At 41.2% G+C, this 27,682-nt stretch overlaps 1 protein-coding gene across 1 annotated transcript in view; it reads left to right on the top strand.

Moving 5' to 3' along the window:
- Positions 1-17,313, top strand: part of LOC115057510 (cadherin-12-like) — a 58,162-nt gene extending 40,849 nt beyond the window's left edge. Inside the window, exons 7-12 of the mRNA XM_029524662.1 lie at positions 8,222-8,475; positions 9,117-9,253; positions 11,588-11,709; positions 11,904-12,018; positions 15,892-16,140; positions 16,724-17,313. Coding sequence (XP_029380522.1) covers positions 8,222-8,475; positions 9,117-9,253; positions 11,588-11,709; positions 11,904-12,018; positions 15,892-16,140; positions 16,724-17,313 — 1,467 coding nt within the window. The remainder of the gene's footprint in view (positions 1-8,221; positions 8,476-9,116; positions 9,254-11,587; positions 11,710-11,903; positions 12,019-15,891; positions 16,141-16,723) is intronic.
- Positions 17,314-27,682: the final 10,369 nt, after the last annotated feature.

Below are 27,682 nucleotides of genomic sequence, written 5' to 3'. Positions count from 1 at the left end.
GATGGTTGTGTGTGAAAATCCCAGTAGATCAGCAGTTTCTGAAATACTCAGACCAGCCCTTCTGGCACCAACAACCATGCCACGTTCAAAGTCACTCAAATCACCTTTCTTCCCCATACTGATGCTCGGTTTGAACTGCAGGAGATTGTCTTGACCATATCTACATGCCTAAATGCACTGAGTTGCCGCCATGTGATTGGCTGATTAGAAATTAAGTGTTAACAAGCAGTTGGACAGGTGTACCTAATAAAGTGGCCGGTGAGTGTATATTCACTGTGTGTCTCAAAATCTAAACCTGGTCCTGAATGATGCATGCCAAAATGTGACAAAAGAATACTATGATACTGTACAGAAATTATATGTTTTCTTCAGTGGTAGTATTAAAAGATGGCAAGTTCTTGAGTCACAGTTCAAAGTGACAGGGCAACCAACGCGCAGGGCATCCAGAAATGATACTGTGCGCTCACTCCGCTTTCGTTACCCAGACGTGAGGGCCAAGGGACTTAAACACAGCATGAAAAATTTAGAATTTGTCCTTCAAACTGTGATACAGGGTAAAATTCAGGAAACGATCAACACTGTTTAACAAAGTGTACAAAAACCGAACGCTGATATCTTGCAGGTAAGCAAATATCTCGCCAGTGCATCCGAGACCCATGTGTCACTCAGAGGGGAGTTTCACAGCCTTAAAGAAACTGCCCAAAATCTTTCTCAGTCATGGGGTATTCCGCCATCATTTCCAAAATACATTTTGATGAGTTATGCAAGGATGAAAGGCTATCAAATGCGCACTTCAAGAGCACTTCAAAGTGTCATATGTGTCAATAATATTTCAAAGTGAAATATTATTCTATTATCCTATTTTATAAATGATTATGCGAATTTCGCAGTGGTTGTAGTGTTTTAGAGCCCTCTTTCACAAGTTCACCATAAATGTAGCCTGTCAACATTAGACCCTTTGTTGAAAAAACTTTTGAAGCATAGCATAGCCAGCTGTACGCTCACTTGTTTTAGTAGTCTTCGTGTTTTAGCAAAAACAACTGTCAAGTCAAAACTAAATCAGTGGTCTATTTAACATTAGGCCCCTTTTCTCTCTCTCACACACCTTCAGCCGCTTTATCTGTATTGTGGGGCTGCTGGAGCCAGCAAGGGGCGCTGTACACCCTGCCCGTCCATCACAGGGCCAACACACAAGGACAAACAGAGACAAACAACCACTCACACTCGTATTCACACATACAGCCAATTTAACGTGTCCAGTTAACCTATACGTCCATGTCCACAGAAAGGACCCAGGCCCTGAACCGAACCAGCGACCTTCTTATTGTGGGGCGACAGCGCTAACCACTACACTGCCATGCTGTCTGGCCCCATTTCTACAAACCATTATTTTTTTGCATACCCTTAACTTAGCCTAGGCTTCTGTGTGCCCAAATATTTTAATAAAATACTAATTTACATTCAAAATACATTGTCTTTCTTCGGGAGGGGGAGGCGAGTTATAGTAAAGTAACTAGTAAAGTCACTAGTTACTGTTTCAGAGTAACTTGACCGACACTGTATTAAGTATTAAGATTATTCCGATTTTTTTTTTATCAAAAATGTATGTTTTCTGCTTTTGCATTTCCCTTTCACCTAAAAACATAATTTGGACTTTTGATCAACAGAACCTTTGAGTGGAGAGGTTGTGGCCGGAGGTGAACAATTGTGTAAACTATTCTGCAAAGATTCTGCATCTCAAATCTGACATGTCAAGTAAGCCATATTGGACTTCACATAGTGGTGCATTCATGGAATGCACACAAGACCCCAGGTATGCTTAACTGATCATTTATACTTTAGAAATATTATTAATCATTTTTTTCCATACCCAATACATCCAACCTGACCAGTATAGCATCTTTGGTAAAATGCAAAATTTTGCTGCCATTGTTGGCTGCAGCTTCTGCATAGATTTATGACATACATTTTATGTCTCCATAATTGAATTGTATTTTTAATTTTTAAATGGGTCACAAAATTACAATTGCTTGTAGGTGCAGTGTTTGCTCTGCACACAAGAGTTGTCTTACAGCAACAACACATCATCTAAGCTGCAACACTTGCGTGTCAGGCATGATGACAATCATACCCAGCAAACCAGTGACCCTGTCAACACTGGAAATCCTGACAGTAAGCTAAATATATATGTATATACTGTATTAATGTATGTGTTAACAATACGTGAACAAATTCTGACAAGAGCAGAGGATCCCCTGAAGTACTGGGTTGTACGAAAGACTTTATATCCTACGCTGTGGAAACTTGCATGCAAGTATCTGTGAATCCTAGCATCATCTGTTCCCTGTGAAAGCATATTTTCCAAATGAAGCCTTTGACAGTAGAAAAAGTTATACTTCTCAATGAAAAGCCGTGAAGACAAATAACTTGTCTGCTTCTCTGAATAATCATTCCAAATCAACCATACAAGTCCCCAAATGACAAACCATTATCTTTAAAGGTTTTTCTTAAAAACACAATGTTTTTGAATTAAACACCATGATCATTTGCAAAGTCAGAAGGATCTCTAAACCTGTTAGGGACTTTTAGTATAGTTTTTAAATAAAGCTCAAAGCTTTAAATAAACCCTTAACCAACATTTAATCCTTAATATAATTTGAATTTATTCTTTGGGTTAATTTGGGATGTGTTTTAGAGTATGGGGGTGGGCATCTGCATATTTTATTGTAATGATGATGTAATCATTATTAGGTATGAATGAACAAAATATTTGAATGACCACACAGACTTTTCTGAACTTTTATTGCTGTTATGGGATTGAATCAGTGCCTGTGCTTCAGTTGTGCGCTTTAGATGTTGCGATGGCTTCATTTGTCCACCAGATGTCACCGTCACTTTAGTCTTGAAGGTTTGAATTTCTTTTTTGGAATACATGAGACTTTTCACAACTTCAGAGATGTATGGGAGTGAAAAATCTTTCAGGAAAATTCCCCCATGGCCCCTTCCCGTCTGGCAACCAACTTCTCAAGTCACACCTTGAACTGTGAACCATCAACACAACACATTTTCATAAAAAAATTCAAACACTGAATAATGAAATTAAATGGTTTCCAGCCTATATGTGAGCGACTGTGTAAGCTGTTCTTCTTTGCATATACTGGCAGCAATCAAGTCTTCATTGCACAAGCATGTGGAAATAATACAACAATTCTAATGCATTAGCTGAACTTTTCATGTCAGGAGTGTCAACATGGTACTAGGAACAGAACCTCTTTCCTAGAAGAGTTCATCCCTCATCACTTGACTGACCACAACTCCACAATGAGCACATTACCTTAAACAGTATGTGTGTCTATTCACTCTTAGCTAGGAGTTATACACAGGTATTATAATTATAACTTAATCAATTATAAATTGCCCCAATCCAGGGCTGAGGATCTGACTGATTTTCTTGGACGAAATTGAATTTATAGGTCGCACCTTAGCAGCTTCTTACTATTTTTCTTTGCACTGTTACTGAAATGCATCTGTTAAGTTCCGTTCCTTGACTAGTGGATGAGCTATGATACTCTTCTTCATACATATTTGTTAATAGGTAAGTACAATTTGGTTTGGGGTTCCCCGGTTAAGAGAACTGCCGCCCAAAGACTTCACCATAGCCCCACCGATTTACAGCATAGCTCACGGTGCACTCATTTATCTCATCTCATTTAAATCCTGAGCCTGCAGTTATCACACACACACAAACCACCACAAACGCACTTATCATTCAGCGCTTCTCAAAACTCTTATTTCCACAGCACACAGCTCGAGCATCCCCGGCTCCATTCTGTGGTAACTTTTCTAACACATAACAGGGACCCAACTCGTCCCTCTTTTCTCTCAGACAGCCTATCCAAGCACTAAGACTGGCCAGTCGCACCGCCAGATATGTCCAATCAGCCAAAACGGAATTTACACCTACGTTGATCAAGCTGCCACAGAGCACCTTCCGTGCTTCTCATAAATACATAACCATAATAACACAACACACACTTTTACAGAATTTGCTGGCAGAACCTCCACGAGGTGGAGCTCACCTGGAGCCTGCATCCCCCTCTCATCCTCCACCACTCTTTCCTTCAACAACGCTTCAACAATGTTTTTGCTCTAATAGCCTCAGTTCAAGGATATTCATTTCAAGTCCATCCACAATAGCCGAGACTTTAGCCGTCATCCCCCACAGCAAGTATACTAGTGTAGATTTAATTTAACCTACCTTGTGCTGTAGCTTTGTTCGGTGCGGGACGCGGCGGCCTCCCTCTCAGCCCAGGATCCAAACTCAATCACGTTGGGGTCACCAATTATGTTGTGGCAGAAAGAGGTGGAAAAGAGAAAGTCAGGTTGTGCGGACACAGGTGTCAGATGGGGAATCTCTGTATTCACATCAGCCCTACTAACAACGTAGTCAGAGACAGAACCAACCAGAAAAACATCTGACATGCTTCTTATACCTAGGACAGGTTACGTGTGTGCGTTGTGTGGATAGCCTTCACCCTTATCTTGAACTTCAGCCATAGTGATTGTGCAGCTCTGTCTGTATGTGCAGTGTAGTTCTCTTCCCTGGCACCCAGATATCTTCTACTTATTGTTTTGACTTGTTAGGCGCCAGAGCAGGTCCTGATGACCTGACTCTCATATTGACGCATGAACAGAGACAAGGTCTCTGGACCTTGTCTTTCCCCTACATTACCTTTTCACATTCTTTTTTGTGTTTCGTTTTTTTTTTTTTTTTCAAGGATAAGACAAACAGTATGCAGCTCCAGCTCAGGCAAAATGGTAACTCCACTTGTGCCTTCTTGCTCTCCAGTTAATCTAGCACATTTTAGCCATCTTGATCATATAGCTCCCATGGAAACTGTATCACGTTCAAATCCACAACATGCTGCCTTGATATTCTGCCAACAAATCTTTTAAGAAATGTCAATTACATAGCTCCAGATGTGTTGCAGATTATAAATAATTCTCTCCAGCCCGGTCAGTTTCTTCAAGCCCTGAAAACTGCAGTAATAAAACCACTCCTAAAAAAGACCAATCTGGATGCTTCAGTAATAAGTTACTGCAGGCCAATATCAAATCTTCCCTTTCTAGGAAAAGTTGTTGAAAGGATTGTTCTTCAACAAATACATGCTTTTGTGATGCAGAACAATCTTTTTAATGCACTTCAGTCTGGATTTTGTTCACACCACAGCACTGAGACTGTACTTATCAAAGTTTTAAGTGATATACATCTGAATAATGATGCCTCCAAAATTTCAGTCTTGGTATTATTAAATCGTAGTGCTGTCTTTAATATGGTTGATCATGACATACTGATTGACAGAATGGAAAAGTGAGTGGGGCTTACTGGCACTGTACTGCACTGGTTCAAATCCTATTTACAAGATAGGGACTACTTCATGTCAATTAGCGAACGTGTCTGAAAGAAAAAAGATTAAGTGTGGAGTGCTGCAAGATTCCATTCTTGGACCACTTCTTTTCAATTTAGAGTAAACACAAGAAACTTATGTGACAAAAAATGGACCAGACTCATTGTCTAACTCCCTAACAACGAACCCTGCCCCTCTGTTCCCTGAAGATAATATGAGCAGTGATAGCTATCATGTCTTTGGGGTCATCAGGTGGAAACCTCCTTTTGTGTTTCGTCAAGTTAGGCCTTCAACACCTCCAGGAGGCTAGACAGTGAACACTGGGGTTCCAGAGTCACCCCCCCCTAATGCCAGCCATCACCGCTCCTCATACAAAGACAACTATCTCACACAGCACTTCCGTCAACTACTCTGACCTCTCACCAACTGCACCAGTGAAAGCGGGGCGGGGATATAGACCCTGGTTAGGGTAGGGGAGAGAAATAGAAGAGGTGGAGATAAAAGTAGGGATGGGATACAGACCCTGGTTTGGGTAGGGGGCATGAAAGCATAGTGAGTACAGGATATCTACATGTTGTCCCTAGCTCAGATTATAGAGCACCATAATGTTGCTTATCAAATGTATGCAGATGACACACAACTTTATATTTCAATGTCATCACATGATTACAGTCCCTTGCTTTCACTGAAAATAATAACATTATGGCACTGTATGTGTGTATGTATGTTTTAGCTCAGCTCACCTCATCATAAAGGCTGGTCCACCTATTTGGCAGCTTGTGTTTCAATCCAGCAGGAACACCATGCTACGTGGCATAGCCTCTCACCCTTTAAAACAACAAGCAAAGGCATGTGGGTTACAATGCAGTAATATAGGCACAGGATTCATCTAAGTGTCTTTTAATGTATATGTAGCTGCTTACTTGAAATGCTGAATTAAAAATGTGTTTGGTAGATCAAACAATTTTGAAGTAATGGTTAATTGCTTCAACTAACCCTTTGCTCACACTGCCTAAACCTTTAAAGACCCACTAACCCAAAAATTTAGTTTTTCAAATTATTAACGTCTATGTAGTGTTTGGGTTCTGCTTAAAGACATTTCAGCTGCAAAGTCTCTAGTACGCGCCATAACTGAGAATTTTAGATTTGAAAATGCAGTTTCAAAACCAGATCTGAAAAAGTTGGATTCAGTTTTTCAGCTCCTCAGTTGGATTTCATATGTTACAAATCCTAGCAAATCCTAGTGGATTTTCTTTCCCAGTTCATTTACATAATATATGCAAAGACTGGAATGCAGGAGCAACGTAAAACAGACAACAATGGCGAATGCTTGCTCTGTCTTTGGGTGTGGAGAGGCTAATCGTGATACCAGCCTTCATCTTTTACCAAAGGATCATACCACGCAGGAGAAATGGTTGCAATTTATTTGGAATGATAATGTCCCTGAAAACATTCCAGCTAAAACATGAGTCTGCAGAAAGCATTTTGAGGACTGCTGCTTCTTGAACCTGGTGCAAAAATGGATGGGTTTTGCCACGAAGCTCATCTTGAAGCATGATGCTTTTCTGAGCGGTTGAGAGCTGATGCAGTGCACTGCCGTTACCAAGCAACCCAGATCAGGCAGCAGCGGTGGGCGGGCACAAGTCTGATGCATTTGCATGCTCATGAATATTCATAAAACCTGGATTTTGCAATGAGGGAGAAATAGTGGACGTGTTTTTAGCCTCTTTGAGAGCTTTTTTAAACATTTTTTTTGTGGGAAAGCAATTTCAATCAAAAAATAGTCAAAAATAGAGCATTTTTAGGCATTCAAAATGTTTTGGTTAGGGGGTTTTTAAGGATCAGTCATCATCTGACTACCTTTACATTTTTCCATGAGTACATAAGTCTCATTTAAATATGTATTTAAGTATCAATAGGTCAAGTATGACACATGACACAGAAAAAGTTATTACACAGTACAAGTTATTGCGTATATTGAGTGAGCGTGTTTGTGTTTAAAGATTGTTCCAATGTTTCTTTTAAAAACCCTTCTAAAGATGGGCATTGGAAATTGCAATACCTACAAATTTGATGATCCACTTTATTTGAATTTTTTTTATAAAATTCTCAATGCATATTCAAACTAATTAATTAATTACTCACTCACTCATCTTCATCTTTATCCGTATACAGGGTTAGGGTTACCGTCGCGGTGCTGCCGGAGCCAATCCCAGCTCACATTGGGTTAGGGGCAGGGTACACCCTGGACAGGTCGCCAGTCCATTGCAGGGCCAACACACAAGGACAAACAACCACTCACACTCTCATTGCCCTTTGGTCAATTTAACATCGCCAGTTAGCCTATACATGCATGTCTTGGGATGGTGGGAGGAAACCGGAGTACCCAGAGGAAACCCACGCAGACACGGGAAAAACATGCAAACTCCACACAGAAAGGCCTCAGGCTGGGAACCGAACCTGCAACCTTTTTATTGTGGGGCGACAGCGTTAACCACTATGCTGCTGTGCTACCCGTTAATTAAATAACTTAATTAAAAAAAAAAAAAGGCCACAAGGGCAATTAGGGAGGTAGATCATGGTCTACAAACATCTTAACATGACAAAAATTAACCCAAAATTTTAATTAAAACTCCTAACTATCTTATTAGATTATTCAAACAATTAATTAGAATACTAATAATATTAATAATAGTAAAAATAGGTTCAAATATATTATGTGGTGATGAAATTACGCCATTGAGATATTTTACAATTTTGATCTGATGATTCTTTCCACATCCCTCCATCCTTTTGTTCTTGTGTTTCTGTAGATGCTTGACTATGAAACCAAAAAGATATACACTTTCAAGGTGGAAGCATCCAATACACACCAGGACCCTCGTTTCCTCCATCTGTGGCCTTTCAAGGACTCAGCCATAGTTACGGTAAATGTCTTGGACATTGAGGAGCCTCCTGTCTTCACAAAGAGCTTCTACTCAGTGGACATGTATGAGGACACCCCCCCTGGAACCATCATCAGCTCAGTGACTGCGCATGACCTAGATGCCAGTAACAGCGCTGTCAGGTAACATGTCTTTCATTTCTTTATGTGTGGAACAGTCTTAACCCCTTGATGCATGGATTTATTTACAGTTGCATAAAAAAAATAATTACTAAACTGGAATTGGGGGAATAAATTTGCAATCTTGGCTGCATTCTGAATGAGCACGGTTAGAGGTGAATGTGTAACAATCATTATCAAGGGGTGAAAGCATTACCAGTGCTACATTTAGCCACTGTTAAAGCACAGAAGACTATATATATATTGTATCCCAGCCTTTTCACTTGCAGAGTTTCCTGGACAGTCACATAGGGTTGGAAATGTTTCCTGGGAGAAAATGTCTTAAATTAGATAAAAATGTATAATTGCCTTACAAGCTTGATAGTTTCATTTCCCAAGCATGTACTTGTGTAATGTAATAAGGTGTATGTGAACAACGTTAATTATTTTGAAATATTCCTCAGAAGATTTTGTAGTTGAAGATTTTAGGGCATTGGTGCTTCGATTGTTTGGTGTTTGAAGTGTTTGTTTGAAGTTCAGGGACAATGTATTTTGTTTGTTGTGCCTGACAAATGGCAATGAGATTCTTTCTCTTGGTCATTTGATGATGCAGAAGTGAGAGGTGGTCTTGTCAGCCTTTAAGTTTACTGGTCTTCTTGCCACAGGTATTCACTGGAATGGCTGACAGAATCTGACAGCTGTTTTGAAATTGACACTGTTGAGGGGACCATTTCCACTAATGAATACCTGGACAGAGAGACAACTGTTCAGCACAATATCACTGTAGTTGCAACCAAAGTCAGTAAGTATTTCACAACAAAGGTGTTCTGCATTTAGCCTTTAGCTAATACAGTTGTGTTACTGTTGTTTTTTGTTGTGGATGTTTTTTATTTATTTATTTTTTTGTTTTCTTTTTGTGTTTTTGCCACTGCGACAGAACCAATTGCTCCACGGGGACAAATACAGGTCTAAAGTCTTTAATCTTGAAGATCAGTCAGCTCATCATTCAAAATAAGCACTTTGCAAGCAAATAAAAATTACAAAAAAACAATCAATCAACTAAGTAACTCACCTCCAAACTAAATAATAATTTATGACTTTGCTTTGTCAAATCAAATCAAATCAGATTTATTTATATAACCGAATTATAACATAATTACATCAAGGCACTTTATATATAGAGCAGGTCAAGACCAAACGCTTTTTGAAATCATTAAAGAGGCCCAACAGATCCCCGATGAGCAAGCACTTGGCGACAGTGGCAACCTGGGATTGTTCTTGCTGAGTAATATGAACTTCTACCACTGCAGAGAACTTTTTTATAAGTTTTTAAGCTTTCTTTCCAGGCTCAGTGACACTCTTCCAAGTTGCTGGAATGCCAACTTCTTTCTAATTTCCGTGACGTCTGCTTTAAGGCACAAATTTGATAATTATACCACGGAGCCAGCCTCCTCTGTTTGATTACTTTCTTTTTGAGAGGGGCAGCATTATCAAGTGTGGCCATACTGCTAATCACAAGGTCATCAACCTGTGTATGGGAGAAATCTTCATTTAAATTTATGAAAGGCATTGTTTATGTGTACAAATTTGGCCATTAAAAATGATTGTAATTCTGAAAAAATCGGATCACAGAAAAATTCTTTCAATTAACGTCAGACAAAACTGAAGTGCTTGTCTCTGGCAATAAGGAGGATTGTTGTTAGTGAACACCTCAAGTCAAAAAAAAAGGCATCTGAAACCTTTGTGTGGTGATAGACTTACATCTGACTTTCAACAGTCAGTTAGTGGGAAGCAGGGTTTATCTGTGGCAGCACACAACTGGAACAAGCCACCAACAGAAATCAGCCCCAAATGCGGACATTTTTAAATGCAGGTTTTCGTGTGCTTATGATTGAGCTCTTTTAACATACTTTTTCTAATTTTCCAATATTTAATATAAAATTGTAATAATTAAGTAATTAATTTTAATATTTAATTGTCGCTGTATGTCATTTTAAAGATTTAATTCCAATAATTATTTTATGCTAAGGTCAAATTTTGTTCTTTTTTTTGGTCTTGCTTTTTATTTTCTTCTCTCACTTTTTAAGCATTGTTTTGTCAGCTTGTTCTTCCAATTGTCACTGCTACATGTTAGGTTTTATGTAAAGCACACTGAGTTGCCCCTGGATATGAAATGCGCTACATAAACATAAATTTTTTGCCCATGTTTCAAATACCCTTCTTGAGCAAGCAAAACATTCCTACCATATTACCATTTACCAGCTTTTTCATAGGTACTACCTGACTTCTTACTTCTTGGCCTGCAACTTGACAACATTAAAATTTTAATGTAAATTTGCCATTGAGGTTCCCTTTTTTTTTGTTTTACCCCCACAATAATTTAGATAGCCATGCTTATGAAATTCAAATAATAAAAATAATAAAAAGCAATTTCATGAAAATGTATTTATTTTGTGGTTAGAGTAGTGGTTAGCGCTGTCGCACTGCAATAAGAAGATTGCGGGTTCGGCTCCCAGCCTGGGCAGTTTCTGTGCAGAGTTTGCATGTTCTCCCCGAGTCTGCATGGGTTTCCTCCCACCATCTGTAGACATCCATGTTTGGGTTAACTGGTAACTCTAAATTGTCTGTAGGTCTGAATGCAAGCATGAGTGGTTGTTCGTCTCTGTTTTTATTGTGTGTTGGCCCTATGATGGAGTGGCAACCTGTCCAAGGTGTACCCTGCAACATTGATAGTTGGCTGGGATTGGCTCCAGCACCCCCTGCAACCCGGAAATGGAAAAGTGGTAGAAGATGGATGGATGGAATAATTTATTTTGTCAATGCAAAATAAATGCAACAGTACAAATTACAACAAAAGGCAGAGCATCCAGAGCCGTATGTTGTGGTGCTCCAGGCCAAAGAAACAAAAGATAAGCAGGAAACAAAAAAAAATGGTAGTAGTAGTATTAGTAGAAGTATGTTGCTTTCAAAATCTAAGAGAAAGGTGGATGATGAACACAGTAGACAGACTATACCTGGGTATAAGGTACCTTATTTTCCTTCTTTTCTGTGGTGATCAGGTTGATAATCATTCAGTATCATTAGGCTGTGCCATATACGAATATTAATATTGATATATTACTTCTTGTTGTTACAGATAACCACATGCTCTCTACAAAGGTGCTGGTAACAGTCAACATCCTGGATGTGAATGAATTCCCTCCTGAGTTAGCTGTTTTGTCTGATCTGTTTGTTTGTGAGAACTCCAGAGTTGGACAGGTAATCTGAACTGGGGAACCTTAAGCCTGAAAAAACACGACAGCAAGGATACTTAATTGAACATGTTCCTCTAGTTTGGAGGGAGGGGATAAAAGTACTATTTAAATTCCTATGTGTAACATGCAAGCCAGCAGAAGTAGTCGGTATGTTGCTTCCTACAGTTGATTTGCTGTATCTATTGGCTCTCTGACCAGGTGATCCAGATTGTGAGTGCTGTCGACAGAGACCTTTCTCCTGTTGGCCAGAGGTTTTTTTTCAAAACGCCCAAGGAGCTTCGCAACAGAAACTTCACTGTTTGGGATTTTGGAAGTAAGTTGAAGGAGTAAAAGGTTGTTACATTTCCTCTGAATTCTGATGTCCCCATTGTTACCGAAATCCTTTAAAGCTTTTTGAATTGATATTCTCTACCAGTAAAGTTTCAATGACAAAATAGGAAATGGAATAAAAAAATAAAATAAAATAACAGGTAGATTCTTAAAGGTGACAGTAGAGAGTCTCCAAGCTCATAATCAAACTTTATACAGTGCCAAATCATAATGAAGTTATCAGTGCCCCTTTCATTCAGCAGCTCTTGACCAAACTGATACTGACTGATACTGGCAGTTGGTTCCATGGAAGAGGATCTTCATAATGGAAAGATTTACCAGCTGATTTACTACAGTCTCTTGGAACCAAGAGCCACAAGTGAACCTAGATCTAGAGTGCAAAGTAACCTATTGGGGCTATCTCAGAGATTGCAACTACTGGGATTTAGACTTTCCTTGGACTAAGGATTTGATGGACTTTGTTTAGTAAGAGGTTTTGTATATGCTAGGAGAAAACTTTTAAATTCAATTCTAATTTAAATGAAGAACCAATTCAGAGATGCAAGCACAGGAAAAATGTGATCCTTTTTTCTAGTTCCTGTTAGTATAACTATAACTCAAGTCCTTTCATAGATTTATCCTGTTAGTAATGATTTACAGTCTAGTCTAGTCTACAGGTAAGAAATGCATCAAGTTTTTCTACATCTTTTTGAGACAGGATGTTTCTGATTTTCTCAATATTGCATTGATAAAAAAAAGCTCTCCTACACACTTGTTTTATGTGAGGGACAAAGGGCATGTCCTGGTCAAGAATGACTCCAAGATTCCTAACAGTTGAACTACAGGCCATGATAATGCTGTTCAGAGTGATCAAGACAAACATAGAAATCGGATGTAGAACCACAATAATCATAAAAAAGATGCACAAATAGATGTTTTGCCATTTTCACAGCCTTTTGTCCAGTCCCAGCGACTTTACCAACTGTGACTCAGCCCACCACCATGCCATCAGCCAATTTACTGTATGATGAGATACGTAAGAAGCCTTGTTTTGACAATATGCCAGACCCCAAATTAGGTGCCCTCGGAAAGTACAGTCACGATTGTGACGGCCCCTGCATTGTCTGTGGTTTGGCCTGATTGCTCTAATCTCTGTTCTCTCTGATTGATTCACACAGCCGGATTAGGAGTACCTGTAGTGGCTTTTTCTTCCCTGCCGGTGCTAGATTGTGTGGGCTTTTTCTTTCATTTCCACACTTAGAGCACACACATAATCTGGCACATACACTCCATTCACACTTACACTTACTGATGTTGCTGACATACACATTCTATGCTCATTGCCTTTATTTTGCTAACTTATGTTACAATAAATAACTAATAAATAACAATAAATAACTGGGACGTCAACGTCTCAGTGATCTAACATATTGACAACGCCCCCTACTGGGTCTAGCAAGTAATGACACATAAAAGGTCACTTCACAACACAACTGTAGGCTGGCACTGCCCATTGAGTGAGTGCACTTCATTCTGGGCAATTGCTTGGCCGCCCCCCCCCCACCAGAGGGTCACATTCACATGATATTTGTTCTTGAGTATATCTTCTGATGCACCTAAACACATCATCAGTGATGTAACCTGATCTCCTCAGGTGTTTTGGGTCTCTCAATATCATACACCTTCCTCCAGGTGACCCCTGGAGGAAGGTGGTCTCGATGCATCTCGATGCTTTCTTGGCTCCCTCTGTGATGTTTTTGATGGCTCTGGTCCTTGCACCCCCTGTGATTGCCCCACAAATCCTCTGCAGCCTACTTTGATGGGCATGCACTTAGCCTTCCAGCCCTGCTCTCGACAGCCGATGACCAGATGTTCATATTTGGTCCTTTTCTTTTCATGAGCCTCCCCCAAGTGTTCTTTCCATGGCACCATTAGCTCCATGATGAGGATGTTCTTGGTAGCCTTGGAGCCTCAGAAGTATATCTGCTTCAAAGTGGTGCTGACGATGTGCTGTGGGAATGTCGGTTGTTTCTCCAGGTCCACTAAGAGCTGCCAGTCCCGGGCTTTGTCTCCACTCCTGCCTTGACGAACATTATTGCACTATTGGTGGTGTTTCGCACTCGGCTGCAGCTGCTGATACCCTTGCTGATGGCCTCCGCAATCAGTTTCAGCACCTGGTTATGGCACCAGGTGTACCAGCCCTGACAGCTTTTGGGCAGGAGCTCAGGATGTGCGGCAACGTTCCCCTGGCTGAGCACAGAGAGCAATTTGGGGTCTCCACCTTTCCCCAGGTGAAGAGGTTTGCTAGGCAAGACATCATACACTGCCCGAATCAGGAAGGTGATGTGGTGTGGCTCTCCCTGCCATAGGTCTGACCAGGTGACTTTCTGGTCCATTGCCTGCTCCCTGTGTCACCCCTCTCCAAACACTTCATTCTGGCCTGGTGAATCTTGAGGCCTCGGCTGTTTTTGCAGATTTTCCCACATCTGCATGTCACGGTCGTAGTTGGTGATCCATTTCCATCTGTCGTTGCCATTTCGTCTGTCAGATTGGGGTTCTCATCCTCTCCCCTCTCGGGCTCCCCTGGGGGTATTTCTCCATGAGTCGATCTGTAGCTTGCTGTTGGGTTTCCTCCTCTCGGAAGATGCAGTTTGGGCTGCCAACCCTCCCTGCCCCGGTTGCTGCCTTTCCAAGCTGTCAATTGTCTCTCCAGTCGTTGCCAACCTATTCCTGGTCATCAAGCAGTCTCTTGCTGGTGGTGACTGCTTTCGCCAGAATAGAAAGTTCTTGAATACATCTTTTGATGCACCTGAACACATCATCAGTGATGTAACCTGATCTCCTCGGATGTTTTGGGTCTCTCAACATCATCCACCCTCCTCCAGGTGACCCCACCACAGTTGATCAGACCGCAGTGTGTGTTCAGGTGGCATTCGCTTGTCCCCATGGACCTTCTCTGGGTACTCTGGCTTCCTTCCACCATCCGAAGACATGCATGTTTAGGTTAACTGGAGACTCTAGAATGTTTGTAGGTCTGAGTGTGAATGGTTGTTTGTCTCTGTCTGTCTCTGTGTGTCGGCCCTGCAATGGATTGGCGACCTGTCCAGGGTGTGCCCTGCCCTTGCCAAGTGTTATCTGGGATTGTGCTCCAGCACCCTGCAACCTGGAAACGGACAAAGTAGTAAAAATTAATAAATTACTTATAAAATGACAAAATAAATAAAAAAAATAACATCATTCCCACATCCAAATACTCAAACATTAAGTAATCTACAGCCAAAATTAGACCCCCACAAATTTATCTTCATTATTATCTATCACTTATGTCTAGTTTGAATGCATTATGTTTATTGACAGCTATGGTGATGCAGCTTTTAGAAAACTTTTTCCATGATCCTAAAACCAGGTAGCGGTCCCTTTGGTAGTGTGGGTAGGTGCCAAGTTCTGCTTGTTAAATAAATCAGCATCCCCATAAAACAAGTCAGCAGAGCATGAAGTCATTTTAAAACTTCCTGTTCAACAGCTGCACTGACCTTTGGCCTGATAAAACACAGTGGACCAATACTAGCAGAGGCCCTGGCTCCCCAAACTCAAGTGACTTGTTACATACATGCATACATACATACTTTTCAGTACTAATTAATTCATATGTTCATTAAAATACGCATAGGAAATGTACATATGTACTATAGTTATGGAAGCCACTTCTGTCTTTAATAAGAACCAAAGGGTTTGGGGCTGGAAGCCACAGATGAGAGATGGCACTGGTCAGGTGGAACTGAGTGACTGCCCTATTGCCCAAATATCTTAGATGTGCTTGTGGATTAAATTACTAAGAATACTAACAGTGCTGTTACCTCATCATTTTGGTTTCCAGACAACACTGCTGGCGTTGTGACTCGGCGGTCAAGCTTTCAGCAGCAACTGCAAGACACCTATGTTCTTCCTGTTGTGGTTGAAGACAGTGGCTATCCTGCTCAGAGTAGCACAGCCACCCTGACCATCCGAGTATGCTCCTGTGAGGCAGGAGGCTTTCTGACCTGTTCAGCTGAGGCCATCTTTATGCCTGTGGACCTCAGCATTGGAGCTACAATGGTTATTCTGCTGTGTATAGCTCTGTTAATAGGTTAGTTCCTCTTACATAACTGTATCCTAGTGATTTATACAGTCACAGCCAAAAATATTGACATCCTTGGTCTCATTCCATACAAAACTCCAAAAATAGACTGGACAAAATGAAGCACCTTCAACCTAATCTGGTAGCGCATCCTTTGGAATGAGGTAAAATTTTAAAGATTTCAGACTGGTAAAGCACATGTAGCTCTAGCCCTGTTGGGTTGCCCTAACAGGTGCATGGCGACTGTCATATATCCAGAGACATACAGGTTGGGTTAAGACAGAGATCCGAATGTTAGAAGAATTTCAGAAGAATGTCAGGGTCATATATCTGAATCAGATCTGTTCATACTATTAATATTATTACTCGGAAACATCTAGTTAAGGGAAGTGGAGAAAAGCAAATAGCCCTGGGGATGATCAGGAATTGAAGTGTAACCACACTAGACTGCTCCATCATGATACTTGACAGTTGTGACAAATCTTTCCTAACTGGTTTGGTCACATGCAAGGACTGTTAGAAGAGAAATAATTCATTCCACATATAAATGTAATTGAGCTAACCACCCTTTAATTTTTCTTATGTTTTGCAGTTATTGCAGGATTATGCATGAGCCAGAGGCACCAAAAAGGGAAAAAGATTCTGATGACATCAAAAGAGGATATCTGTGATAATGTTATTCACTATGATGATGAGGGTGGTGGTGAGGCAGACACTCATGCCTTCGACATGAGCACTCTGTGCAACACATACCCACAGCACATCAGTTCACACAGCAGCACCTTTAAGAAGAAGAAGGGCTATGGTGATGGGTTTCTGCTACATCTCACAAATCGCTGCGAGGATATCAGGTCACCTGACATACATCGTCAAACAGCCAATATTATGGTCGCTGTCAACAACTGGGCATACTTCTCTTCACATGGCATAGTGATGCAGGGTGATGTTGCAACGATCATCGAAAACCGGCCTGAGGAGAGTCAACGGGGATATGTTGCTCCACCCTATGAATATCTTGAAAGTTATGCCTACAAGGGTGATGGCTCTGTGGCTGGCTCGCTCAGCTCTATAGAGGAGTCATGGATTATTGACAATTCAGCAGATATTAGCTCTCTCTTTGACTGGGAAGAGCCGTTCAAAACACTGGCTAGCCAGCCACCTTATCTATCCAAGGGAAACTAAGAATTTTATAATTGAGAATCATTGGGTGGACATGCAGAAAATACCTTTTGATTACATTTTTAGTCATGATTTTAATTCTTTTTTTTTTTCTTTTTTTTACTATGACAGACACTGTTTAGAATGATATGAGGATCTTAAAGAAAGTCATCCATATGAGGTAGGGTTGTGGGGCCCGTTAGAAAATCTAGTAAAAGGTGGTGTGAAAAGTATCAAAGACATTATACTGTAACTTCACTCTTTCAATTCATGTAGTTCAATAAAAATATATAATATATATATATATATATATATATATATATATATATGTAAAATTGGCAACATTACAAATATAATTGGGTTAATATTCTTGGACAGGTTGCATATTACATTTAATTACAATGGGAGATTGAGCAATTCTTTTTACATCCTTTAATTTGCTCAATGAGTGCTTTGAATCTCAAAGGACATTTTTTAAAGAAAACAAAGCAAACAAACAAAGCAAAAAAAAAACAAGGACAGAATCAGGATTAAAATATAAAGCTCCACTCCATTTGGAAAACGTCATCTGTCTAGGATTAAAGGGATAATTTTTGCTCTGTCAAACACCACGTGACTGACCTTTGCAACCACATATCTCAATCTAAAATAGAGGGGCAGGCAAAGAAACAGAAGAAAGACAGCAACATTATAAAATGCACTGATACAGTGGTTACACCAATCCACCAGATCTCATCATTGTGGGATATCAGTCCTACTACTGCTGCGTCATCTGCAAATTTTATAATACGGCTGCCTGGCTGTTTGGATTTTGGCAGTCTGTGGCTGGTGTGTCAGAAACTCCTGGTTCCAGTCACTGAGGAAAGCAACTTTCTTTCCAGATGGGTGAGAGCACTCTGAATAACTGATATTGACTTGTTCTTACTGTAAGTGTACTGGTGTGGATCTATATTCCTGTCAGTAGGGTTCCTCATGTTTTACTAGCTGCTCAAAGCATTTCATGAGAATCAGGGTCAGAACCACTGGGAAATAGTCATTGGCACTTGGAAGACGATGGAAATCTTAAGACACACTAGCACCACAGCCTGATAGAAATGTTAAAAATGCTTGTGCATACTTCTACGAGTTCATGAGTAGAGTCAGTCTCTAAACACTCATCACAAGATTTTGTCCATGATTCCTGCTTTGTAGGGGTTGATGTCTTCCAGACTTCTCACGGCCATAGCTAACACACTGAGGGGCAGCTCACTTGGTAGTTTAGTGGGCAAATTATGTGTTAAGGGACTCTGATAGGTACCAGGGGCATTTAATGTCTCTTTTGGAGGAAAAAGGACCCTCACCTCACACTTCTTCAGCTGAGGTTTCTGCTTGGATGGTTTTATGTCACTCAGTTGTATTAGGGCTGATGAGGAACAGTAACCTGACAAATCAAGAATTATAGAATAGTGAAAAGGTAGGTGATGCAGTTTATTTTGAACATAGTGTTGTGAGGTGTTGTCAGATTGCAAAGAGACTGTTGTCTCCAACAGAGATTTCCCAGATCTCTGCTAAGTGCCATCGCGGACTCTAATCTGGCTCTGGCATTGAAAGATCCTGCTTTCAAAAACAATAATTTTGCAATTGATGCCACAAATCAGCAAAACCACCAGAACCGATGGCATATTGCCTGAGCAGTGTAATCAGTGTGCTTGGTTGTTGCTGATAACTGTTCTGTAAAAAGAAAAGGAAACTTCATACATTTCTGATTTTTCACAGCCAGTCAAGATATGCATGAAAATGTTCTTTTCTTTGTTCATTTGTTTGCTCTGTGATTTCGCGATTAAATAATAATCATTTAATTGTGTTTTACAGCGTTTTACAGTTTTAAGATAAAACCATGTCCACCGAAGTAACCACAACAAGAAAATAAACTGTATTTATCAAAATTATACATTTCTCTTTGCTTTATATATAACTTCAAACATGGGTGAATGAAAGGCGTAGCTTCAAATCCAAACCCTGCCCTTGTTAGGCCCTGAAGGGAGAAATAGGATTTGACCAAATTCACGCCAACAACCAGACTACACCCATGGCTCAGCCCGAAATAAAAGTAATCAAATTAAATTTTATGCAGTCTTGAATTGGTGGAGTTCTGGTGAAGTTCTGGAGAGGAGAGCTTCCCCAGGAGATCTGACAAAGCAATAACAACAACAACAACATAAAAAGAAACTCAGAAGTCAGAATTTATCTGCTAAATTTCAATGGCTAAGTTCCCATTTGAAGCCAGACTGCCTGCGACCAGAACAATTTTGGCCTCAGACTCACTCTCAGCTTTCAATATCAGGCTTAAAACCACCCTCTATAAATTTAAAGTTTAATTAACGCGTCTTTAGCTATGCTGCTATAGGCCTAGACTGCGGGGGGGTGCACTTGGCACCTCTGTCTCTCTCTGTCTCTTTTGAAGGAAATTTTCTTATTTCCCTGGTGAGAGAATTAAAGTGCTCAATGCAGTCAAGCTTGAATGATTTAATATAAGAAAATCTCAAATAAAACACAACAATCCATCCATCCATCCATCATCTACCGCTTTTCCGTTTCTGGGTCACATAAATAGGGATGCTGGAGCCCATCCCAGCCAACGCTCCGGGCGAGGGCGGGGTACACCCTGAACAGTTCACCAGTCCATTACAGGGCAAACACACAAAAACACAGACGAACAACCACTCACACTTGCATTCAGAGTAGACTATAACTAGACAGCCACTAGGCTAATGTCACAAACTGGTCTTTATCTTGCAAATAAAGGACACCACAATGAGATAAGGAACCAGCTGCCCTCGCTAGCTGGGAGGAGAATAACACTGGGAGAGAGTGTGTGTCTGAGACATATTTTTGCGCCACGTTTCTGAGTAAGTATGGACACTACATGTCAATTGGTAATGATATGGATATTTTTGGTAAAGGTTAGGTGTTAGTGTTGTGAGTTTCTGAAGTGTGCCTACATGCCTGCCTGCTGGCCTGACGCCACGTATGCTGCTCCTGTAGAGGGTGCTCAAGACTTCACAACCCGGCTCTCAGGGCAAAGGGAAGTAACACAAAGAACCCATATGTTAATGGCTATAATTGTGGTGGTTATGGACTTGTGGCTTCATTTTGAAAGACTGTTGCCGGAGTTCCTTTTCCTGTCTGTGCTGTGTATGGCTGGCTTACCTTTCCCCAGAGGCTGATCCCATCCCCCGCCCATGGCACTGAGGCTGATTGCACTCACCTGTTTCCAATCATCTCCAGGCCTATAAGACAGCTGCAGACTTCAGCTGCAGTGCCAGAGTATTATCGCCTCTACGCAGTGGTGCATGGCCCCTTGTTGTGTCAAATAAGTATTTTGAGAAAGAGATTTATTGTACCAGCTTATCTTGGCTCTAATCCTTCTGTTTTTTCCAGTGTGTCCCTCCGTGCCTCACACCAGTTCCCAGATCAGCACTCTCTTCCACCTGTTTAGTTTCACTCTGGACTCCGGACTGCCTTTTTTCCTGTGCCTTGTGTTACAATAAAACCTATTTTAACGTTCCACCTGTCTGGCTGCTTTTGGGTTCAACACCTCCACCTCGCCACTATAATGTTTATTGTAACACAAATTAGAAAAAGTGGTTAACAGGCAAACAAAAGATAAACCAAGGAACAGGGCTGGTGGGTGCTGCTTTAAATCAAAAACAGAATATAACCAAAAGAGGACTCTCTAAGAAATTAAAACCAAAACTCAAACAGAAACAGCACCCCTGAACCTAAAGTAGACAATAAGCCCAAAGGCTACAAGGGAGACAATCAACAAAAACAGTCAGCCCAAATCTAAATCTGGTCTCCACTTCCAAGGTTTCACAGATTATCAAGTCTTTTCACAATCCAAACACACAAGCTATAACAAGGGCTGCTATCTTAGCTTTTACAAACCACAAACGCCACAAGCAAAGGGGCCAGCTGCCACACACAGTCAGCCGCCCAGACTGACAAGCTGGCAGGGGTTTGGAATCAGTTGTTTCTGATTGTGGTGGCTGGGATTGGCCAGTCTGCAGACAGGCCACACCGATCAGGAATCTCTATCTCATCTCACATCTAGCTGCTAGACAGACTACTGTTTGCTGTTAACAGTTTCTGAGGTTCCAAGGATCAGCGAGTACTGAGAAAACCCTTTTCTTGAGGATTCAAATGAGCTCCAACATGCGTGACAGCGAAATGGTACCATAACTGAGAAATCCTGGGTATGAGTTGAGACAAGGAATAACTGAGAGATGGGGGAATCTGAACACCATCTCAGCAAGTTTGTGGCAGCTGAAGATGCCACAAGGGTGCAAGACACAGTTCAAGTCCTTGGTATCAAAAAAGCAAAAGAGACTGGGATACATGGGTGTGACAGTGCAACAACAGAAGAATGTCAGTGTTCCAGGGGAAAAATCAGCAATGGATAACCTCCTTCAATCAGACACTGAGTGAGGGGGAAGAGGAAACCCAGGCAGACCAGATCCAAATGGTGGGATATTAAGTTCATATGTACTTTGCAGAGCCACCAATATCCAAAAATTAAGATCCTCTAATATAGTGAAGGAAAAATTAGGGGTGTTTTCCAACACTATCAAAGCTGGCAAGATCTTTTCTGTGCATTCCTGCAACATCCACCCCATCAGAGCGAATCTTCTCTGCAGCGGGGAATATCTGTTCTCAGAAGAGAGCAAGCCTCGCACAAGACTATGTGGAGATGCTGGCTTTCCTCAGTTTGAATAAACTGTAATTGACTTATATCTCATGTAGTTGGAACTTGCGAAAGACACTGTTGATCACAGAATGCTGTGCACAAAATGCATGGCAAATGCACTTTTATTTTCTTTTTATTAAGGGAAGTTTTTATTGTTGTTGTTGATTTCAGGTGATAATCAGTTTCAAATGTATGTACTATAGCATTGATTTCTTGAGTAAACTGAGCCACAGTGGTCTTAAGTGTTTGAAGTAGTTTTGTTGTTTGTTTTTTTATTGCTGCTACTTTGCCTATCTTTGGTTTTAAATGGATACAAATTTTTATTTATCTTTTGTATCAGTAGTAACCTAAACAGCAGCGAACTTTATTAAGACATTTTTGAATGAAGTATCTTTATTGTCTTTGTTAGTTTGCACATGCCTAAAATAACCTCAAATGAAATGCAACAACTGGTACCTAAATAGTGCCATTGTGTAACTGTGTGATTTATTGTCGTTTCAGTAATTGATGACTAGTCGACTATCAAAATTGTCATTTGTTGCAGCCCTAATAATAATTCATTTTAAGAAATACTATTTGGAGTTGAGTAATAATCCATGATTAAGCATGCCACTGGAATTTACAAAGAAAACCACACAAGTTGCAGTTTGAATCAACCAGTATTTCAGACAAGCACACCACATAAAACACAGCAGTGGCTTTGCAAATAAATTTGACAGTGGTACAATGTATGATTTGTCACACATCTCGTTCGAAAACTGTTTGTCATAGGGTCTGTAATAAATAATCATCTTCTTAACTAGAAGAACATAGAATGAATCTGCTCTCTCCTCGATGCATTAACCTTTTGGTCGTGTTCACCTCCCGCCCCTTACTTTAGTGTTCCTGGTCAAAATTGACTGAAAATTGGTCTGCTTTAACTGCTCTTAAATTAGTACAAAGACCATTTTTCACCACCATATTTTTATTCAAAATTCTTTAGCTGTGAACAATATCTCAAAGTAGTGTTTAACATGAATTTATAGAATTAGACATAAAATAACTGCAGTGAAAATACAAATAGGCACTGAAAATGTATTACAAAATGAACATGTAATGTAAAAACTAAATGGAAAACCAAAGACCAAACTCAACATGAAGTCGTGTGTGTGTTTGTGCATGTGAATTCATGCACATGAGTGGCATGTGACACTCAGGTCAGAGTGGGCCTTGCAAACATAGGCATCACATTTGCAGCATCTCAGGCTTGTTTTGTTGTCTCTAGGGGCACAGAGCTCACAGCACTTCCTTTTCTGCCCATGTCCTTGTTGGGGGAGAGCAGCCAGGGCAGTGGCTGGGGCTGGGGCTTGCACACTCCTAACCAGACTGGCAGAGGCTGGTGTGCGGGGAATGTGCTGGCGCCTTTGAATATGACGAGTCACCAAAGCTTTCCCCAGCTCTGCTAGGAAAAGTCTCCTCTTGAAACATTTCCCCTGATTCCAGGTTGGGTCGATGGCTGTCCACACCACATATATGCGTTGAAAGCAGACACATCAAGGATGTTGTGGAACAGTGCCACAGGCCAGCAGGCTGCCATTTGCTTGCAGGTATATGTACCAGTAAACTGCAATAAAAGGAACAATAAATAAGAGATTGGGAACAATATTGAATTTTGATGAGAGTGCCTCTCTTCCTCTGGTCGATACCAGTGCAGGGGGAAGATGAGGTTTGTTCTTCCTCACTGTCCCTACCATGGTGAGCTTTCTTTTCAGCAGCTCCTGACCAAGAGCATATGATGTGAAGAAATTGTCACGTGATATTTTGCCCTTGGAGACCGGTTGTCATGTCCAGCACAACACGCATGCCCTGTTTTTTTTTTTTTTGCCCTTCCAGTACTGGGTTTCCCCATGTATACCTGCATATTCCAGGCATAGCTGCTCCTGGCGTCACATGCTGCCCAGGTCTTTATTCCATATTTCCCTGGTTTGCTTGGAATGTACACCTTGAAGGAACAGCGACCTCTGAAAGGAACCAGGCGCTCATCAACTGTTACGCCAGGGCCTGGATTGTACATAAGTGGTAGGCACTCCACACACCTCTCCCAAATGTTCCAGGCAAATGTTCATGGCAGCCAGTTTGTCATTTCGCCAGCGGACAGGTCGTGTATCTCTGTTATCAAATCGAATAATTCTTGAAAGGACATGAAACAGTTGTAAGGCCTCCCAGACTCTGCATCCCACAGACTTTTTGTAGCCTCATTGTTTGAACGATATACTCCAGCTAAAATCAACAAACCTATGTAGACCTTGGAGGTCTACCAGGTCGATTTCTCTCAAGGTGTCCCCAAACACACGCTTCCCCTCCAGGTTTGTCATCTCCAGTATAATTCCCTCAAGAGATGGGTTCACATAACAGACACCTGTCTAGTCTGTGTGAAGATATGATACATTGTTTCACTGATCACATGGGAGGATCAGCACATACGCGCGGGAAAGAGATGTGTACCCGCAAAAGACATTGTTCAGTCTGAAATGTGTGTGTGAGTGAGTGAGTGAGTTGGGGTGGTGTGTATGGGGATGTTTTCTGTATAGTCTGGATACCCATTCATTTCCTATGGCAAAATGAGAGCTTGGTCATCATGGATAATAATGTTGGTGACCTTTCCGAAAACAGGAATTTCCATATTTGTTCCGGTACAAATAAACATTCCAATCTGATAATCTGTTCCATAGTTCTTCACCCAATTAGTGGTTGACACTTCACAATATGTATTTACATTAAAGACAGAACTTAAAACCAAACCTCCCACCAAGCTATGAATAGTTTCTTTCTTCACTGGACCAGACTCAAATCTCAAAAATCTGAAAAGAAAAATGACGATGTTTGGCACTGTGCACATGCCTGCACTCCCTCCTGTACTCCTCACAACAAGAGGGAGAGTGGTCTTCTCGACAAAGTTTGCCTTCACCCCCACCAATACTCTTGTTTTTTACCTCCCAAAAAAGAACAAGAACATATCCAGCACCATCACATGGAATACAGGGGCCCCCAAGGATGTGTTTTAAGCCCCCTCCTTTTCACCCTGATCCATGACTGCACTCCATCACACAGCTCCAACCTTTTTGTCAAGTTTGTAGATGACACAACTGTGGTGGGTCTTATCAGCAACAGGGACGAGTCACACTACAGGGACGAGGTGAGTTGGGTGGGTTTGCATGTCACAGAAGATCTCTCCTGGTTCACCAACACCACATCACTGGCCAGGAAGGCTCAACAGCGCCTCTACTTTCTGAGGAAATCTAAAGCCCCAGCCCCCATCATGTGCACTTTCCATAGGGGCACTGTTGAGAGCATCCTGACCAGCTGCATCACGGTGTGGTACGGCACCTGCACTGCCTTCTGCCGCAAGTTCCTTCACCGCATTGTGAGAGCAGCTGAAAAGATCATTGGTGTCACTCTCCCTTCCCTTGACATATACCGCACACGCCTCACCTGCAAAGCCCTTTGCATTGTGGGTGATCCCACCCACCCATTACATGGTCTCTTCGACCTGCTGCCCTCAGGGAGAAGACTGAGGAGTCTGCGGCGAGGGACAATAGACTGAAGGACAGGCTCATACAAGAGGCTGTCAGGGTGTTCAACATCCTCCCTACCCTGCACCCTCTCATCGCCTGGAACTCTGCTATTGCACTATATCACATACGTCTCATCTGGCTGTCCGTTTTTCAATGTACTGTATATAAGATGGGGTTTTAGAGAGTTTTTAAAATATGCTTATTTATTTGCTGCTTTTTTAAACACCATTGGGTTCTGAGAAAAAACATAATTTCAATATTCTGCAAGTCTGTACATATAGCTGATTGACAATAAAATGAATAATGAATTGAATGAATTGAATTATAACACTGTTACATTCAGATGACTAATTGTGCCATAAAAAAAAAACCCCGCTTCTACATAAGTAGAATCAGAATAACACAAAAAAATTGCATACCTGAAGATATTTCACAACATGGTCAACAGCTTGACATGAGCTGATTTTGTCACAATGAAAAAAGCGGTGAGGTGCTTTGCAATGTGAGGACCCAATTGCAGGACCCAGAAACCAGGTAGGTGACGAAAAAAAAAAGACTTTAATCTGAACTAAATTTACAACATAAATTGTACAAAAAAACGTGGACAGAGCACGGACAAAACAACAAGGCATAGCATGAACAATGGACAGGCAACAGAAACTGACAAGGACTAAACAGAGCATGGACAAAGCATGGACAGAGCACGGACAAAACGACAAGGCATGGACAAATCTAACAGGGCATGGGCAGGCAACAAGCAGCAAGGATCCGACAAGGACTAGACTGAAAACAGGACTTCAATATACAGTGCTAGACAAGACACAGGTGATCCAGATTAGGGCAGGGAAGGCAATCAAAACAGGACACAACCAGGAAGTAAAGTATGACAGAGCTTATAGTTAAAAAATCAAAGTCTACTACTCTACTCTTTAGCTATGCTGCTGTAGGCCTAGGCTGCTGGGGGAAGGACTGAGCTTCTCTCTCTCCCTCTTTCTCTCTCCCTCCCTCTTGCTCCCCCCCCCCTTGCACACGCTGATAAGAACCATCCTTCTTAAAAAACACAGTTTCACCCAGTTCTAAGCATTTATACAGCATTTACTAACCATGTTCTGCCAAAGTCTCTGTCTCTCCCAGTTCCTCTCCTCTCTCTCCCTGTCCTCATCCTGCAGGTGGTGACTCATCTCCATCCCATGTTTCTGCAACACTTGCTGGTCCCATATTTCATGAATTCTGTACTACAGCTCAACTCCATGAACTTCATGCAGCAACATGTTCCTGCCTACATCCCCCCCCCCATGCCTGTCTCACTCTCTCTCTCTCTCTCTCTCTCTCTCTCTCTCTCTCCCACTCTCAACCCAACCGGTCAAGGCAGACCAAGCCTGGTTCTGCTCGAGGTTTCTGCCTCCTAAAGGAAGTTTTTCCTTGCCACTGTTGCCAAGTGCTTGCTCATCGGGGGATCTGTTGGGTCCCTTTAAATAAATTTATAAAGAGTTTGGTCTAGACCTGCTCTATATGTAAAGTGCCTTGTTGTAACTTTGTTATAATTTGGCGCTATACAAATAAATCTGATTTGATTTGATTTGCTTTAAAGTAATGGAGAACACGAAGGAACCAGGACTACAAAATAAAACAAGTTACAAGGACAGGACAGAATTAACTCAAAACCTGACAGATTTTTGCACTCTTCTTGTGGCCTTTAGAGGTGGGGGGAAGCAAGTGAACCAAAAGCAGAACACATAAATGATTTAGATAATTTAAAAAGAAATATGAGCAAAGCTTACCAGAACTACTGGAGTCTTGCTGCATGGACTAGAGGGTTTCAATGTGCTCATTGGAAGTCATTTTTTTTGCAGTCAGCCAAGATCTTAGGTCTGAAAAAATTGGGCCATTTTGCCAAAAATCTAAATGCAGAGAACATGAACTGTGTGTGAAAAAAGAAGCTGTGCATTTGGTTTTGTAAGAACTGGATCCCAGAGGAGTGTCATTAAGGTGAGCAGGGCATCCCAGATGCAGGAATTACTTCTCAAAGGGCAGAATTTCATCTGGCACCTGGACTCATATGATAAACTGAAGCCATATGAAATCTGTGTGAATTGATGTATTGATGGCTTTT

This window comes from Echeneis naucrates, chromosome 17 (genome assembly GCF_900963305.1).
Source record: "Echeneis naucrates chromosome 17, fEcheNa1.1, whole genome shotgun sequence".
Lineage (NCBI taxonomy): Eukaryota > Metazoa > Chordata > Actinopteri > Carangiformes > Echeneidae > Echeneis > Echeneis naucrates.
This window is presented reverse-complemented; position numbering and strand designations above follow the sequence as displayed.